This window comes from Anas acuta, chromosome Z, assembly GCF_963932015.1.
Source record: "Anas acuta chromosome Z, bAnaAcu1.1, whole genome shotgun sequence".
Lineage (NCBI taxonomy): Eukaryota > Metazoa > Chordata > Aves > Anseriformes > Anatidae > Anas > Anas acuta.
The window spans coordinates 26,496,241-26,512,754 of record NC_089017.1 but is presented as its reverse complement, the minus strand read 5'-3'; the positions used below and the strand labels follow the sequence as shown (position 1 = coordinate 26,512,754).

Sequence of the window (16,514 nt, the reverse complement as noted above, 5' to 3'; positions counted from 1 at the left end):
TAGGTATATAATTACTTTTTGTAAAAAGGTATTTCAAAATATGCCTTTTGTTCTCATTGGATACAGCTGTATTATAATATCCAACATAACTGTAGGTGATTAATATACAGTGTGCAAAAATGCTTATAGACTCACAGAACCACAGAGCCACATGTTTGGAGATTTTCTGTTCTCACCCCTACTCTGAACATGGTCAGGTACAGGAGGTTTCTTAGGGTTCAGGTGAGTTTCAGTATTTCTAAGGATGGAAACTATTTGAGTGGTCTCATCCATTGTTCAACTAACCTCTCACAGTTAAAACAAAACAAAACAAAACTTTCTCTTAAGTTACGGTTTAATTTCCCGTCTTTCTGGAATTCATATCTTGGCAAAGTGAGCTGGATTGGCCAGTGACCAGTACAGTATTCTGTGACACTGAAACAATGATACCACCCTGCAGTCTTAGTGAAAATAATTTTGGGCAGGTCTTTAGGTCTTTTATCAGTCAGACTTAAAACTAAACAATCAGATTTAGGGATCAGAATAAATTAATTAAATATCATTTGCCTTTTCATCATGTCATCCTCAAGAAAATATATTTTTCACTGGTTCAAGTATGGAGTAAAATACAAAATAGTAAGATTTATATGCAAAATCTCAAAGAAAGGTGAACACTTATCCAGATACAGAGATGGTACAGAATTCTAGTCTCCTCTAGAGGTAATGCATGTTACGAGAACTGTTAATTAGAGTCACCATCTATTTCCCAAGCTGGTTTACATAAAGCACTACCGTGCTGCAATGCAAACCAAAAAGATATGCCCCTGAAGTATCCTTTCATGCTTTTTTTTTTTTCCTGTAATATGAGTTTCTGTGGTTGTTCTTACTGTGTTTAAGAAATCACAAGCTTTCTAATTTCTAATAAGAGCAAAATGTTCTTCATTCTAGATGTTTCTTGGATCAGTGTTGTTTGTAGGGTGTGTTTTTTTTAATTTTTAGAGAAAAGAAATGAAAGTTCTTTTGACAGGCTTTGTGTTATTTGCTCTTGTAAAGTGCAGCTTTTTTGACTTACTTCAGAATGCAGTAGCCAAAACTTGAATCTTTTGTACACAGTGAACTTGAGGACTCTGAATCTTGAAATATAAGAAGAAAAATGCTTCTACGGGGAAAAAACAAAAGTTGAGCACAGAAATGAGAATGGGGGAATCTAAAATGATGGTCATAGAATCTTAGAATTATTTAGATTGGAAAAAAGCTTGGAAAAGCTTTGGAAAAGACCTTCAAGATCATCATGTCCAGCCATCAAGCTGAGCTACCAAGTCCCATCACTAAACCATTAGCACCACATTGTCACATCTCTTAAATACCACCAGGGACAAGTACTCTACCACTTCCCTTGGCAGCTCATTCCAATGCTTAATCACCCCCTCTGTGAAGAAACTCTTCCTAATGTCCAAATTAAACTTCCACTGTTGAAATGTGAGAGCCATTTCTTCACATCCGATCACTTGTCACTTGTCACCTGAGAAAGGGGACCACCATCCTCCTCACTACTATCTGCATTCAGGTAGTTGTAGTGAGCAATGAGGTCTTGCCCCTAAGACTCTTCTTCTCTGGGCTGAACAGCCCAGTTCCTTCAACTGCTCCTCATAGCACTTGTCATAGAATCACAGAATCATTTAGGTTGGAAGAAATCTCCAAGATCACCTAGTCCAACCTCTGACCTAACACTAACAAGTCCTCCACTAAACCATATCACTAAGTTCAACATCTAAGTGTCTTTTAAAGACCTCCAGGGATGGTGACTCAACCACTTCCCTGGGCAGCCCATTCCAATGCCTCACAACCCTTTCGGTTAAGAAGTTCTTCCTAATATCTGACCTAAAACTCCCCTGGCACAACTTTAGCCCCTTCTCCCTCATCCTGTCACCAGGCACTTGGGAGAATAAACCAATGCCCACCTCGTTACAGCCTCCTTTAAGGTCCCTGTAGAGAGCAATAAGATCGCCCTTGAGCCTCCTCTTTTCTAGGCTGAACAATCCCAGTTCCCTCAGCCACTCCTCGCAAGATGTGTTCTCCGTACCCCTCACCAGCTTGGTAGCCCTTCTCTGGACTTGCTCAAGCACCTCCACATCCTTCTTGTAGTGAGGAGCCCAAAACTGAACACAGTACTAGAGGTGCCGTCTCACCCATGCAGCATACCCTTGTATATAATTACTTTCCTAGTCTTGCTGGCTATGCTACTTCTGATGTGGCCTTCTTGGTTACTTGGACACTTTGCTGGCTCATGTTCAGCCCTCTATTGGCATACCACCAGATTCTTTTCTACCAGGTAACTTTCCAGCCACTCTTCCCCAAACCTATAATGCTGCATCAGGTTGTTGTGACCCAAGCTCAGGACCTGACATCGAGCCTTGTTCAGTGTCATATGACTGGACTCAGCCATAGGCTTATCCTATCCAGATCCCTCTGCAGAGTCCTCCCACCCTCTAGCAGACCAACAGTCCCACCTAACAGAATCATTTGCATGATTACTGAGGGTGCACTCTATCCCCTCATCCAGATCACTGATAAAACTGTTACACAAAACTGTCCCCAATGCTGAGCCCTGGGGGATGCAACTGGTAATCGTCTGCCAACTGGACAGTCTATAAAGACCGTGAAAGTCTATAAAGACTTTTTTTTACAATGTGTGATTAATTTGGTCATTGATGACTCCAGAATATAAAAAGTTTGCAGACCCACTTTTTTAATAATAGATAGACAAATACTATATTTACAGTGTATATGGTAGAACATGATGATGGAAGCTAATAATTTTCCCTGTTAAAATGATCTCTATATATCACAGTTTACTACAGATCTATATGGATCACTCTAGTCCTCACATAAATGGTATTCCTTCAAAATCTGTGAAGGTGTATAGTACTTCATTTGAGAAATATTTATGACTATCTTGCTTTCCAAGGTATCATTAAATTATTTTCTTATTATTTTAGTACTTGGTTTTATAAAACAATTTAGTAATAAATATTTTCTTATTTATTTATTTTTTAATTAAATTTAATTAAAACATGATCTTACATATTTAACCTTGTACTTCACTTCCTTATCTCTCCTTCTTCTCCCTTTCACTCCTTCTCTTTCTTCATTTTGCCCAGCTCTCCTCTTCCCTGCTCTCATCTCTTTTCTCTGCAAGGATGAACCTCTTTATGTCTTAGATGCTATTTATCAATAGAATGTTAACTTGTTAAAGCTCTAATTAAATGCTCGTTCTCCAGTGTCTCTCTGGATACAAGATATTATTTTGCAGACTGTTTCTAAAATAGATGGTTTTTTTTCAGCAGGAGAAAATTCTCTTTTGTTTTAAACTGTGTCCTCCATTTATTCCTTGATTCCCGAGCTGTCTTTTCCTTTTGGGGAGGCTAGTTATATATCCTTACTGTAAGTCAGCATTCCTTGTATTTGCTGTCGTCATGCTTAACTTGTTTGATGCTGATAAACTAACATTTGGCCTTTTCTTCCCTGTTTGCTGCATTACAATGGAGCAGTAAACCTGACAGGTGAGAAGTGAAGAGTAATCACTTTTCATTTAATCCAGTGGGGATTGGAATCCAGATGGGGAAAATGTGGGGGATGGAGAGGGGATGGGGATGGAGGTAGGGGGTGAGGGGAAGAGAACAGAGAGAGACGAGTTATCGTAAGAATGATCTAAAGCAGAAAAATAGAACATCTGTCAACCTAAGTGAATATAGACAGTAAGGTATCAAACTGAAGGCAGCTGCAAGATATTTTATGGTTTTTTGTTTGTTTGTTTTTTCCAACACTTAAAATCCACATAGCATATACAGCCAAGTTTCACTATTACTTTTTGTCTTCACGAGGCACATTTTCAAGAAACAAAATGGTTATACAATGTTCATATGTTTTTATTTGTGCTTTCATGAAGTTAAAAGTATTCTTTGCTATAACGATAACTGCTAAAGGAATATGGTTTTGTGCTTAAAGTGTGAATAGTTCTAAAGTGTTCATTATACATAGAGTCAGTGCTGACATATTTCTGTAAGTGAAAATGATCATAGAATCATAGAATGGCTTGGGTTGGATGGGACCTTAAGGATCACCTAACTCCAACCCCCCTGCCATAGACAGGGATGCCACTCACTAGATCAGGTTGCTCAGGGCCTCATCTAACGTTCTCTTGAACACCTCCAGGGGTAGGGCATCCGCAATCTCTCTGGGAAACCTGTTCCAGTGCCTCACCACCCTCTGAGTGAAAAATTTTGTCCTAACCTCTAACATAAATCTCCCCTCTTTTAGTTTAAAACCATTCACCATTATCTTGCCAATATCTGACTGATCAAAGAGTTGCGCTCCATCTTTTATGAAGTCCCTCTCAAGTACTGAAAGGTTGCAATGAGGTCACCCTGCATGCAGCGTTCTCTTCTTTAGGCTGAACAGCCCCAGCTCTCCCAATCTATCTTTGTATGAGAGGTGCTCCTGCCCCTTGATCATCTTTGTAGACCTCCTCTGGACCCACTCTAACAAATCTTGTGCTGGAGGCCCTAGACCTGGATGCAGGACTCCAAGTGGGGCCTCACGAGGGCAGAGTAGAGGGGACAATCACCTCCCTCCACCTGCTGTTCACACCTCTGTTGATGCAGCCCAGGATGCAGTTAGCCTTCTGGGCTGCAAGCGCACACTGCCAGCTTGTGTTGAGCCATCAGAACCACCAAGTCCTTCTCTGCAGGGCTGCTCTCAGTGAGTTCTTCACCCAGTCTGCAATCATGTCTGGCATTGCCCTGGCCCAGATGCAGCACCCTGCACTTGGACTTGTTGAACCTCATTGGGTTCTCATGCACCCATTTCTCAAGCTTGTCCAGGTCCCTTTGGATGGCATCCCTTCCTTCTGTTGTATCAACTGCACCACTCAGCTTGGCATCATCTCCAAATCTGTTGAGGATGCACTCAATCCCATTGTCTGTGACCACCAAAATGATGTGATTTGTCTTTAGTGGAATTTTTTATTTTTTTTTTTTCCCAGCAGTTTTTTATCAATTGCATTATCTGAAACAATTAATCTGAAGAAATAGAAAAGACAAAACGATCCTAAGTATAATAATAATAAACCATTCTTTTGTGCTATAACAGTTCAAAATATTCACACAAATGATTCAAAGAGAATTTAGTTCTTTTTCTAGATGAATAGGAAATATTGTTGCCCAGCACGGACTTGCAAGTGGAAGAAAAATAAACTTGTCTCTGGACAGTTCCACTGATCTCTTGACTTCAGGAATATAAAATAAAGATAAAAATATTTATTGGAAATGGAAAGCAGCCTTTCTTCACCTATACTTAAGAATAAAGAACACTAGAGTATTTTGCTGCTTTTGTGATAGGATCAAAAGTAAAAAAGAAATTTCAAATGAGTCATTCCATAATATCTTTTTAAAAGAAGAATCAAATTTAAATCTGCAAAGCTTCACTAAAAATAAGTTAATACAAGTTTTTGTAGCAAAACAATTTATGTATGTACATATATATGTGTGTGTGTGTGTATATATACATATATAATTTTAAGTCCGGTAACTTTCAAAGAACAGTAATAATTCATTCCACCATGTTGCTATTTGGCTGCTTGGCATAGTCTTTGGAATCTTTCTGCATGCACCTTTTACTGAATGCCAACAGGTGTTCATTATTTCAAGAACAGTGAGAAATCATTTGGAGAATTTTTAAGAAGGAACCCCAGTGGAATAATAACAGATTTATCATTGCCACATTGTGAGTCAATTAGAAAACAAAAAAGCAAAAAAGCAACAGTAGTGGTGCACCAGACCAAATGGACACCTGGAAAAGATTTACCTATAGTAAACCTTAAAATCGTCTCAGTTCTGTTTTCAGAAAAGTAGCTCTTTGCTGCTTTTTTTCTTTTTTCTCTTTATTGTCTATTTCATGTATAAATGAAATGAAAATTATTCATTTCATGAATAATATCAGCCAATTCATATTTTCATTCAGGAATACACAGAGGTTTATTGAAGGATTCCACTTGAAATTCAAACATTGAATTTCCAGATTCCTGACTGACAATGCAGACAATTAGATATTCTTTATATAATATAGTTCTCCATGTTTTGTGGCAGAAAAAGATGCTCTCAAGTTATGAGAGTTCATTTTACCAAAACAGTTCATTTTACTCACAACCTCTGTGGACACTGCTTCACTCTAGAGGAAGGGAAGCATAGATGAGGTCCAATCCCCTCCCCCCCCCCTTCCCAGCTTGTTTTGGACAAACTAACAAAAATACTAAAATTACAGTGAAATTAGTAATTTGATCAGAAACATTCAAGTGTAGTCTGAGCCTTGAATATGTAGATGTAATCAGTTGCATGAGTGTAAAGTTTTTTAAGTTTAGTGTTATGTCTCATAATAGTTAATTATTCTGGTGCCCAGAATGATGATCTAGAGGATTAGCATAGGCCAGAATACTCAAGACATTCTGACATTTCTATATTTAAATTCATTTTAACATTGGTAGCTGCCTTACCCATCGTGAATCATTATTTTGTCACTTTCATATTAATCGTTATTTTATCTTTTCACTGCATCAAATGGTCTTTCAGAAATCATCTCATCTTTATAATTTAATGATTAAAGACTTGAATACTTGCGTTTGTCTACTTCACACCTCAGTCTTATATGCATGTATTCACCTTCTCCATGCAGGAAGAGGGCTGAATCTGATTCTAGAAAGAGCAGCATACCCAACAGCAAGGAGGTCCCTTCTCACCATCCCACAGACCCAGTGGAGCTACGACGCCTTAATTTTCAAACTCCAGGTGAGAGACAATAATATCTCACTAAGAGCTCTGTGATCACAGACTCTGGTTAGTGGTGCTGTTACAGAACAGAATAATTTTATATATATATATATATATATATATTTTTGCCACTTATGGTATTTTTATAGTATGTATTTCTCTGATAGGTTTGAAGGTAATTCTGTAATTTCTATATTTAAAGAAAAATCCTGCATGAACAAAATTATTATTTTGTATAAAGGATCCAAAAGTCATATATATTGTGTGGATTTGTTTTATATACTAAAAGTACAAGTTAAACCTAAGAACATTAGAAAAATATTGAGAAATGTACATCCATCTATTTAGTAACTAGATACTTATAGCTATTTCTTGTAATTAAGCTTCCCTTATTTCTACTAAATTATCAAATAAATATCACTGGAGGTTTTACTATATTGCAAATGTGAAAGCAATCAAACAAACAAACAAAAAAATAACTAGAGAAATATTCTTGTCTCTTAAATTCAGGCTATATTAGGGTCAAAGAGTCATAGAGGTCAAATTAATATGGCAGTAGTTCTGAAAGGTAGAAGTAACACTTGAATTCTTGATTACCCATTTAATTACTTTATTTATGAAACTGTTTTATTAAAGGTTTTTTTTTGGTTGATAGTTAAGAAACACAGAGAGAAATACTTAAAATAAAATTGATTTTTAGTGTCATTTTATGAGTAAATGTTTTTTAAATTACCTTTGTTTTGATCATTCTGTATTTCAGTAGTCTTATTTTCTGTCACCATATGATTGCACACAGTCCTGATATGATGCTAATTACTTATCAAATCTTCCTGAGCATTATGTTGTCAGATTTATTACATTTAGTACAATGATAATAATAATGGATTTAAGCTCATAAAGACAGGCAATTAAGTACTTGAGATGTTAAAAGACTAGCTAAAGAAGGAGACACACTAAATATTACAAAAGGGTTAACTGAACTGGCAACTCTCATTTCTCATATTTAAGAGAATGTCTGCATTAGGATAGTTGTGCCCTAGCAGGAGTACATCTACAGAACAATGAAGAAGGGGCTAAAGACCCAACGTCCTTACTGCATATATCAGAGGTAAAAAGTAAGTGTTTTGAGGCTTGAGGCTTGCCCCAGACTTGCCTACATCTGTTTTATTACAGTGAATGATCTTTAGCAGCTGAGACAAAAGGTGTGTTTCGGGAGTGCATCTTCTTGTTGAGTTTCATCTGAATGTGGGAATCTTGTTGATGTGCTCTGGGACCTCTCCACAATATGAACCTTAATGCAGTAAATGGAAATGACTGAATGCTTTGATTTGCAATTGTGCCTCTGAGACTGCAACATTAATGTAGACTTATCCTCATGAAGAAAAGGTTTCAGACCTTATCCAGCACCTTCACACAAAGGTTTAAAGTTTTTTAAATAGATAGACATGTATATACAAATCTTCGAAACATGAACAGAAAGGTATTGGTTCTTGCATTTTAGTTTATACCTAAAACAAGTCATTAACTGTATGCACATATACACTAGATAGAGGGGATATCTGAATTACTAGGTATATAAGCAATATTTTCTGATGTTTGTGTAGAGTTTTACCTATCCATTTAATATTGGTTATATAGTAAAATAAAATATGATTAGAAAAAAAAATGCTGCTAAGTCTTAATAATTTAAAATTAATTAAGTATAAATTCATACTAAAAATGTAAATTTAATAAGAACTGGAAGAATTTGTGGCACTTGTAGACATTGCAGTTCCACCTCACTGATCCAAAAAGAACTAGAGAGGAGTAGAAGTGTACTTTTCCTTTCAGCTCTGTAATTTATCTGGGAAGTTGGCAGTTTTCTGTGAAGCTAGTTAAGCAGAACATCTGCAATCCATTTCTATTATAAGATCCCTTTCTTTGCTGTAACTCTTTTCCACAAATGGAGGATTCAAAATACTAGAAAAAAATATAGAACAAAAACCAAATTATGATATATATATATATATATATATTTTTTTTTTTTTCTAGGACTCCTAGGTGTAGATCAGTCCATTAAGATATTTAGAATGCAACCAAATATCAAGGATGATACTATCCCAGGAGGTTTATCTTGCTATGTAACACTTGCTAATTAGCTTGTTCTTAATATGAAATCTCAGCTGCAGAGTAGTCAACCTACAGTTCCTAAGGCAGCAAAAGCAGAATTTCACGTAGCTTACAACACCTTCAATTAGGGCTACCATTTCATTTAAATCTGTTTGAATTTAACTCAGATCTTTAAATACTGCTTAAATAATTATCCAACTCTATACTCTAACACATCATCAAGTGAGATGCAGGACAAAGCTCTTCCAAGACGAACATAGAGGAAATATAGAAACGTTTTATATTCAGGACACAATTTTGTTGTTGGTGGTGTTTTTATTATTGTTGTTCTTTCACTTTCATAACTGTGTTGTTGTTGTTTTCTTTCTATTGGGTAGCAGAAACATGTAGGGTACTTTTGGAGCAAAGCAGGCAGCTGAGAGAAGGAGATGGTACTGATGTTGTTATGTGATGGGTTTCTTTTAACAAGACATCTCCAATCACCGTCATACAATGCCTTTATTAACTCTGCAAGATACTGCCTTTTATGAACATTGAATACAGATAAAATAAATGACAGAGTACGTTATAATAATACAAATAAATGACATGTACATTAATAATCAGCATCTGTCAAGTCAGTACAAGTGCATCGGGATTGATGATTTGATTTCATTATTATAATTACTTATTTAGCTTATGGAACATCTACAGTTTCTTTGGATCTTTTCAAGCTCTCTATTTTCTTCCAGTGAACAACACAAACAACAACAACAACAAAACACCACAACAACACACACACACAAAAAAAAGGAGCTTATGATGAATACATAATGTGAAGAAGTATTAAGAAAGAACATTTTAAATTACATTAGCAATTTTTTAGGACAAGAGGAATGGCAAGTTGTGCCAGGGAAGGTTCAGTTTGGAAATTAAGATAAATATCTTCTCAAAAAGAGTAGTTAGGCATTGGAATGGGTTGCTTAGGAAAGTCACCATCTGAAGGAAAGAATGGATGTGATTTAAAGAAAGGTTGGATGTGGTACTTAGGGACATGGTTTAGTGGGTAATACTGGTGGAAGGAGGGCAGTTGGATCAGATGATCTTGAAGGTCTTTTCCAACCTTTATGATTCTACCTTTATGATTTAGATTGCCACTTCTCAGTGGGAGAAGGGAGTGAGACATAACTAAGTCAGGGTTGTCATAAACTTTAATCCTCTAAAAGATTTATAAACAGCCTCTTTCCAAAAATACTAGAAATTGCGTATTTTGTTTAAGGAAAAGAGAATCAGATCCGACTATCAAAATAATCTGAAAATTAGTCCATGTGTTAAATTTGATTTTCTAACCATGAGTACAAAATAATCCTAGGTGGTTGGGTTGTTGGGCATAACTTTTTGAAAGAATTTACCAGGAAGCAATATTTTATCTTTGGTGATGGCAGTGCAGTGATTTTGGCAAAAGTTATGCTTTACTGGTCATAAATTGTCAAATCAGCATGAAGATGTGATAAAAACCTACTTTCTAAACTACCAGCACAGTAAATGTGTTGCTTTCCTATCACTTTTTCTTGTCCTCTCAATAAATAATTGTATTCCTCATTAATCTTTTACTTACCTAAGTAAGGTTTCCTCTCTTACCCTTTTTATGAAGGTTCATATTAGTCTCTGTCTTCACTCCTCAATTAACAGAGTAACTCCACAGAAAAGATGGACATGTTGTCTTGACATTTGAAATAGCCCATAGTTCCACAACTCAGGCAAAGGTAGGGAGGGGATAATAATTAAGTCCACGCAAAAGGTTTTATCAAATGAGGCAGCCCAGGTTTGTATAAAGGAAAATAATTAATGTTAAGTAGTTTGAGTGTTAAGTAGTTTGAGTGGGTTATGAGACCCAAGACTTGTGGAAAGACTTCAATCTGCCAATTAACCAAAGAACTGAACTGAGTCATTCCTGAAAAGTGACTGTTTTTTTACGCATTTAAATATAATATGTGTCATGCGTATAAGTAATTTGCATAATTGGGTGGCAATTAAACAATTATCTCATTATTTCTTATGAACCAAATAAGATGCTTTGAAATAGGAGGAAAATAAATAAAATTTTTACAGCTCCAAATTGAAGATTCTGCATTTTCATTAGGTAAGTGTATGCTCATGAAACTCAGTGAGTTCCTGAGCAGTTTATACTAACCTATTTCCAAGATAAGGCAGAAAAAGAATAAAAATTCTCCATAGGAAAAAGGTACAAGTAACAAAAGTGGAAAAAGTGGTGTTTGGATTTTGTCACCTGTTCTGCAAGTTAGCAGGAAAGTTCTTCCCTTACTTTATGTACACATTTTCTTTTTTTGACTACCATGACAATGCTGAAGGAAGAGCTGGGGTTTGTCTCCATGGCAAAAAGAGACTGCAGGAGCTTTCTCACAGTGAGAATATATTCTACATATATATTCTGTGTGTATGTGAACTTGACTCACATGAAGGTTTTAAGCACCTTAAATGAGATTTAGGCTTCCAAGTGCAAACAACAGTTCTCTGACATCCCACTTGGTTGCTGTCTAAAAGAGAGGCAATAAAAATCTGTCTAGCTGGGAGAGAGTTGAAGGCTCTGCTACTCACAAGAGGGCTTTTTATTATTATTATAATTTCTATTTTTCCTGGATTTTAGCCAATGATTTTGCAACAGGCTATTGTCTTGAGTAATTTGAGATCAGGGCTGAGAACTAGGCCTCACCGTTTCTCAGTGTAGAGACCTTTTACAGCTCATTCAGCTGAGGTTTCTGCTGTGAGCACCTAGGTCTGCTTGCTATATCTAATTCTGATTTACAATAAGAGTTTTCATTCCAGAATAATTAATCCATTTTAGAATAACATACATTTTTCTGGAATAAAAGGGTTTTTATATTGGGGCATAAGGGGTATAATATTGCAGTATTATATGCACATGAATAACTATTTTTGATTAGTTATTACAGAACAACATATTTCTCCAAAGCTAATCTTATAAATTTAGCTTTGTACACAAGATATAAGTTCACTCTGAGTTAACAGTAGCCATTTTAAAAATAATATTTAAATTAACATTGATTGATCAAATATACTGAAGGCATCTTGGGTAAATTATCGTGACCCTGGGTCACCCTTCATATTTTCCATTTCCCATGTCCAGATGTTGCATATGTATATCTTTCTGATAAAAGAAAGTGTCAGTGACTGTACCAACTATTACAGATTCCTTCATTTTTCAATAATAGACCAACATCTTAATCAACATAGATGGGTATGTTGGAAGGTATTCTGTGACATTGAATAAAAATGAGTATGTAATAAATGAGTTTTTAAAATTCCCAAGTATTAATTTGATATAGAACTTTAATATAACTTATTTCATAAAGAAATATCTGTGAAAATATTGTCACATTTTCAGTTCATCTGGACTGTGTTCTGTATGCTAGCAGCTGTGCACTGTATTTCTTTCTTAACTCATTGCTTATTTATTGTGGACATGTAAACCTACATGTCCAAATTTATAAATAAATGTATGTTTCACAGATGTTTTTAAAAGCCCTTAACATAAAACTGTGACAGTAAACAAAATGACTAATGACAAGGCCAAAACACCCACTTGTTTCAGTGGGGTACAGGAGAACACTTGGCAGATTTAAAGCCTGGATAAAGTATGCAGGTAAATTCTGACCTTACTTTCTTAGTTACACATTGAATTTGTGGCACATATGGCATCCCAAGTTCTTTAGTTCTGAATTAGCCAGAAAATATTTCTACACTGTAATGCGTTTTAATTTTATGGTTTAATGCTAGGCTGGATAAGATTATTTACATTTGACACTCTTCTGCCAAATCTAGGGGGAAAAAAAGAAAAAACAAAAACAAAAACACATTATGAATACAATTTCAGCTTCCCTTTGCATGTACAGCATGGTTTTTGTTTTTGTTTTTGTTTGTTCTATTTTGTTTTTCTCCTGTTTGATTTTTCAGTGTTTTTGTCTTTCTTACTTGAAGGCAAGATTTAAAGCATGCATTTGTCATGCTGTTTCTTTTGATTTACTGGCATGTCAGAAGGTCTGTTCTAATTGAGCTCTATTTTGTCTTATTTTTTACAGTTTTCATAGCATACATTGATTAATGTCAAAGTGTGTCTGCAAATAAGTGCATTTTGTTATATGTAATGACAAAAATAAGTGTGTTTACCTGTACTTTTGTTGCTGTTGTTAATTTTTGTTTGTTTGTTTGCTTTGAGTCAAGTTCTACACCTGTGCTTTTGTTCTTGTTTTTTTTTTTTTTGTTTATTTGTTTGTTTGTTTTTGTTTTTGAGTCAAGTTCTACATCTGTTGTTCACGTGCAACTGATATCAAATTCAGCAGGAGCTTCGTGCTGAATGAAGAGATAGGATGAGGTCTTAACATATTCATACATAGCATATTCTGCTATGATGATTGTTATATTTTGTAGACTGATTACATAATAAAAGTCCTCCAGCAGTTCATAAAAAAGTATCTAATGAGTACCATCTCAGTAGAGCACACTTTACATATGATTTGAGAAAAGTTCACAAGTGTTCAAATGTAAGTTTCTAAGATAAATCCTAGAGAAAAGAGGTTATATGTAGCCAAAAATTGGCAATTTCAGAAGTTGTAAGTAGTTTTTTTTTGTTTTTTTTTTTCTTCTTCTTATTTATGTCAAGTTTCATTTTGCACAAAATGTTTAATATGAAATGTCCCTTTAGGAATGTCAGTTGATGGTGACAAAAACAATTGATAAAAATAGTTTCAAAAAGACTGGGTGGTCAGCATCTTTTTCAAAAAAATAAATATCCTTCACAGTAAACAAATTATTGGGATTTGTTCTTATGCTGCTGGTGATTTAGTCAGGTTCATCATGTATACAGCAATTCTCATTTTCTTTGGTTTTATGTCCTTTGTGTTTACAGTAGGGTAATTGGACCATTAGACATTTTAGTTTAGTTTCCAGACTGTTTTGTGCATGTCTGAAGTGCCTGTATGTACGAGATTGATTGATTGATTATGGTGATCTACTGCTGTTACTAATTTGTTTCCCATTTCCAATTGGCTTTTACTTTTTACAGCTTTGAGCAGTAATTCAGTCCCCTACGCCTCCCTGATTGGCTCTGTGTCCTCCCTCTCTAGCCAAACTACCACTCAGTCCTTATATGATAATAACTCTCTCCCACGATTCGCTCGAAAAGGTCTAAACATCTTTGTCTCTATTATTTTCTCTGTTCAAGCACTGTTTTAGATGTGCATCAGTCCACCTCCATTTCTGGATCAATTTAGAGTTCTCTTGTGCCTTTTCACTCACATATTTTCCATGGGGGTGCTTGATCTGGATCAAACAGTTTAATTTTTAGATGACCGTTACCCACGCTCTTATTATGAGAATAGCCAATTTATTTTAAGCAAAATTTCTAATAAAATGGGAGACAACTAGAACTGATTCAAGTAAATCAAGTATTATAGACTAATTTACTAATTGAAAATCTAATAAATCTTGCTATTATATATGAACATTCTGTTTTGTTAGTTGACTGGCAATTTGCTTTAATGTCTACATACTGTCTCACCATCACAGATGTACTATGAAGGTAATATGTAAATATATATTTATAGGGTCAGATGAATTAGGAACAACACTGCTGGATATTATTAACATGATGCCTGAAATGTCAAAAAAAAAAAAGTAGAATTAGGAAAAAAAAAAGGAAAGGAAGGAAAAACATTCTATAGGGTGACTGTGTTGTAACCACATGGTCATTTTCAGCTACTTTATAGGAAATGCAAGTTAATTGTCTTAGGCATGCTCTTGAAATTCACGGTGACAAAACAAACAGCATTGTGCAACATGGCTTCCAGCTTGAGCCCCCTTGAGTCATCACTGTTTTTCTTTTTCAATTTCAAGAGATTTGGGGGTTCACTAGCTTAATTTTTCTAGCCAGCTCTGATTTCTTCCCTGAAACAATTGAAAACTCACTTCATTTAAGGATGAAGAGGAAAATGTAAGCAGTTTGGAGAAGGGTCGTGGAGACAGACTGAAACAATGATGTTCACAAAATCTTGCCTGGCAAATATTCAGCTGGCAAATTGTGCTAGTCGGCCCCACATCTCTTCTGTCTTTCTTTTGCCTTGCTGTCCCTATATTCCTTTCCTCACCCCTTTCTATCTCTGATTCCCAGCTCTTACTCTTCTTTTCCACTTATTATCTTCATCAGTAGACAAAGATGTTTACACCTGAAGTAGATTGTAGGTACTTTTGGGGGTTGATAAATGGGGTTTTAGATTAAACATGTTTTAAGGTACTAGTGCAGTCAGTATGTGCGTCCAACCAAACCGTACAACCCCTGCTTCTACAATCTGCTACTAGTGAAAACATTTTTGAAGCTATAATTGTCTGATGTTCGATCTTCTCTTGAGTGACTGTTGTCTAAAAGCAATGGTGCATGTAATTCTAGTCATTCATAGTTGCATGTGAATGTCAGTCACCTCAAAATTTCATAAAATATTTAAGTATTTCTAATTTAGTCAGAATGTGTAGTCAGTCTTCTAGACCTTGATACATTGTTATTAATTCTCAAGCGATCCTTTCCTTTCCTTTCCTTTCCTTTCCTTTCCTTTCCTTTCCTTTCCTTTCCTTTCCTTTCCTTTCCTTTCCTTTCCTTTCCTTTCCTTTCCTTTCCTTTCCTTTCCTTTCCTTTCCTTTCCTTTCCTTTCCTTTCCTTTCCTTTCCTTTCCTTTCCTTTCCTTTCCTTTCCTTTCCTTTCCTTTCCTTTCCTTTCCTTTCCTTTCCTTTCCTTTCCTTTCCTTTCCTTTCCTTTCCTTTCCTTTCCTTTCCTTTCCTTTCCTTTCCTTTCCTTTCCTTTCCTTTCCTTTCCTTTCCTTTCCTTTCCTTTCCTTTCCTTTCCTTTCCTTTCCTTTCCTTTCCTTTCCTTTCCTTTCCTTTCCTTTCCTTTCCTTTCCTTTCCTTTCCTTTCCTTTCCTTTCCTTTCCCGTTAGTTTTCTGATTTATTTTTTTTTTCTTTTTCCTTTTTTCTTTTACCATTTCCTTTGCAGGTTCAGGTGTCTCCGGTTACCTTGGTAACCTTCATTCTTCAAGTTCGTTTTTCTTGATTATGCATAAGTCACTTTGCTTTCTGTCAAAATACTGTTCTTTCCCCTTTAGGGCTTTTCAATGTCTGTTTCTCAGCTCACCTTTCTTCATCTAATTCAATGCAGTTTCCATTTCATACAGTCCAGCAGAAGAAGTTTGAAATGACATTAAGAGTCATTACTCAAAGCAGAGGTCGACATCAGGTCTAACTGTCTCATTTTTCCATGCCTACCTAACCTCATTGTCTCATCTCAGGGTAACTCTTTCCTTTACACTAGGATTGTTAGCTTTGGGAATATGCTTGGTGACTTGTTTTAATTTGGCTTCAGAGCTCATTTATCCAGAGCATGTCGTGCTTTGAGTAACCAAACTATTTGCCTGCTTCTCTTACATTTGACATCTTTACTACTTATACATTTCTAGCCATTCTAACTACTACATTTTATAAATTTTACTATGATGCTATCAACGTAGCTTATTTTAAATTTGGTTCTTCTTTCCTGT

The 16,514-nt window shown here is 35.6% G+C and overlaps 1 protein-coding gene across 16 annotated transcripts in view; it reads left to right on the top strand.

The window, feature by feature from the left end:
- The window catches only part of PTPRD (protein tyrosine phosphatase receptor type D), a 398,659-nt gene that overhangs the window by 304,314 nt on the left and 77,831 nt on the right, over nucleotides 1-16,514 (top strand). For 12 of the 16 annotated variants that reach the window (XM_068665908.1, XM_068665906.1, XM_068665905.1 and 9 more), the window contains 2 exons: nucleotides 6,709-6,821; nucleotides 13,996-14,115. In XM_068665908.1, the coding sequence (XP_068522009.1) occupies nucleotides 6,709-6,821; nucleotides 13,996-14,115 (233 nt within the window). The remainder of the gene's footprint in view (nucleotides 1-6,708; nucleotides 6,822-13,995; nucleotides 14,116-16,514) is intronic. The other 4 variants (XM_068665911.1, XM_068665910.1, XM_068665901.1 and 1 more) reach the window with 1 other exon arrangement.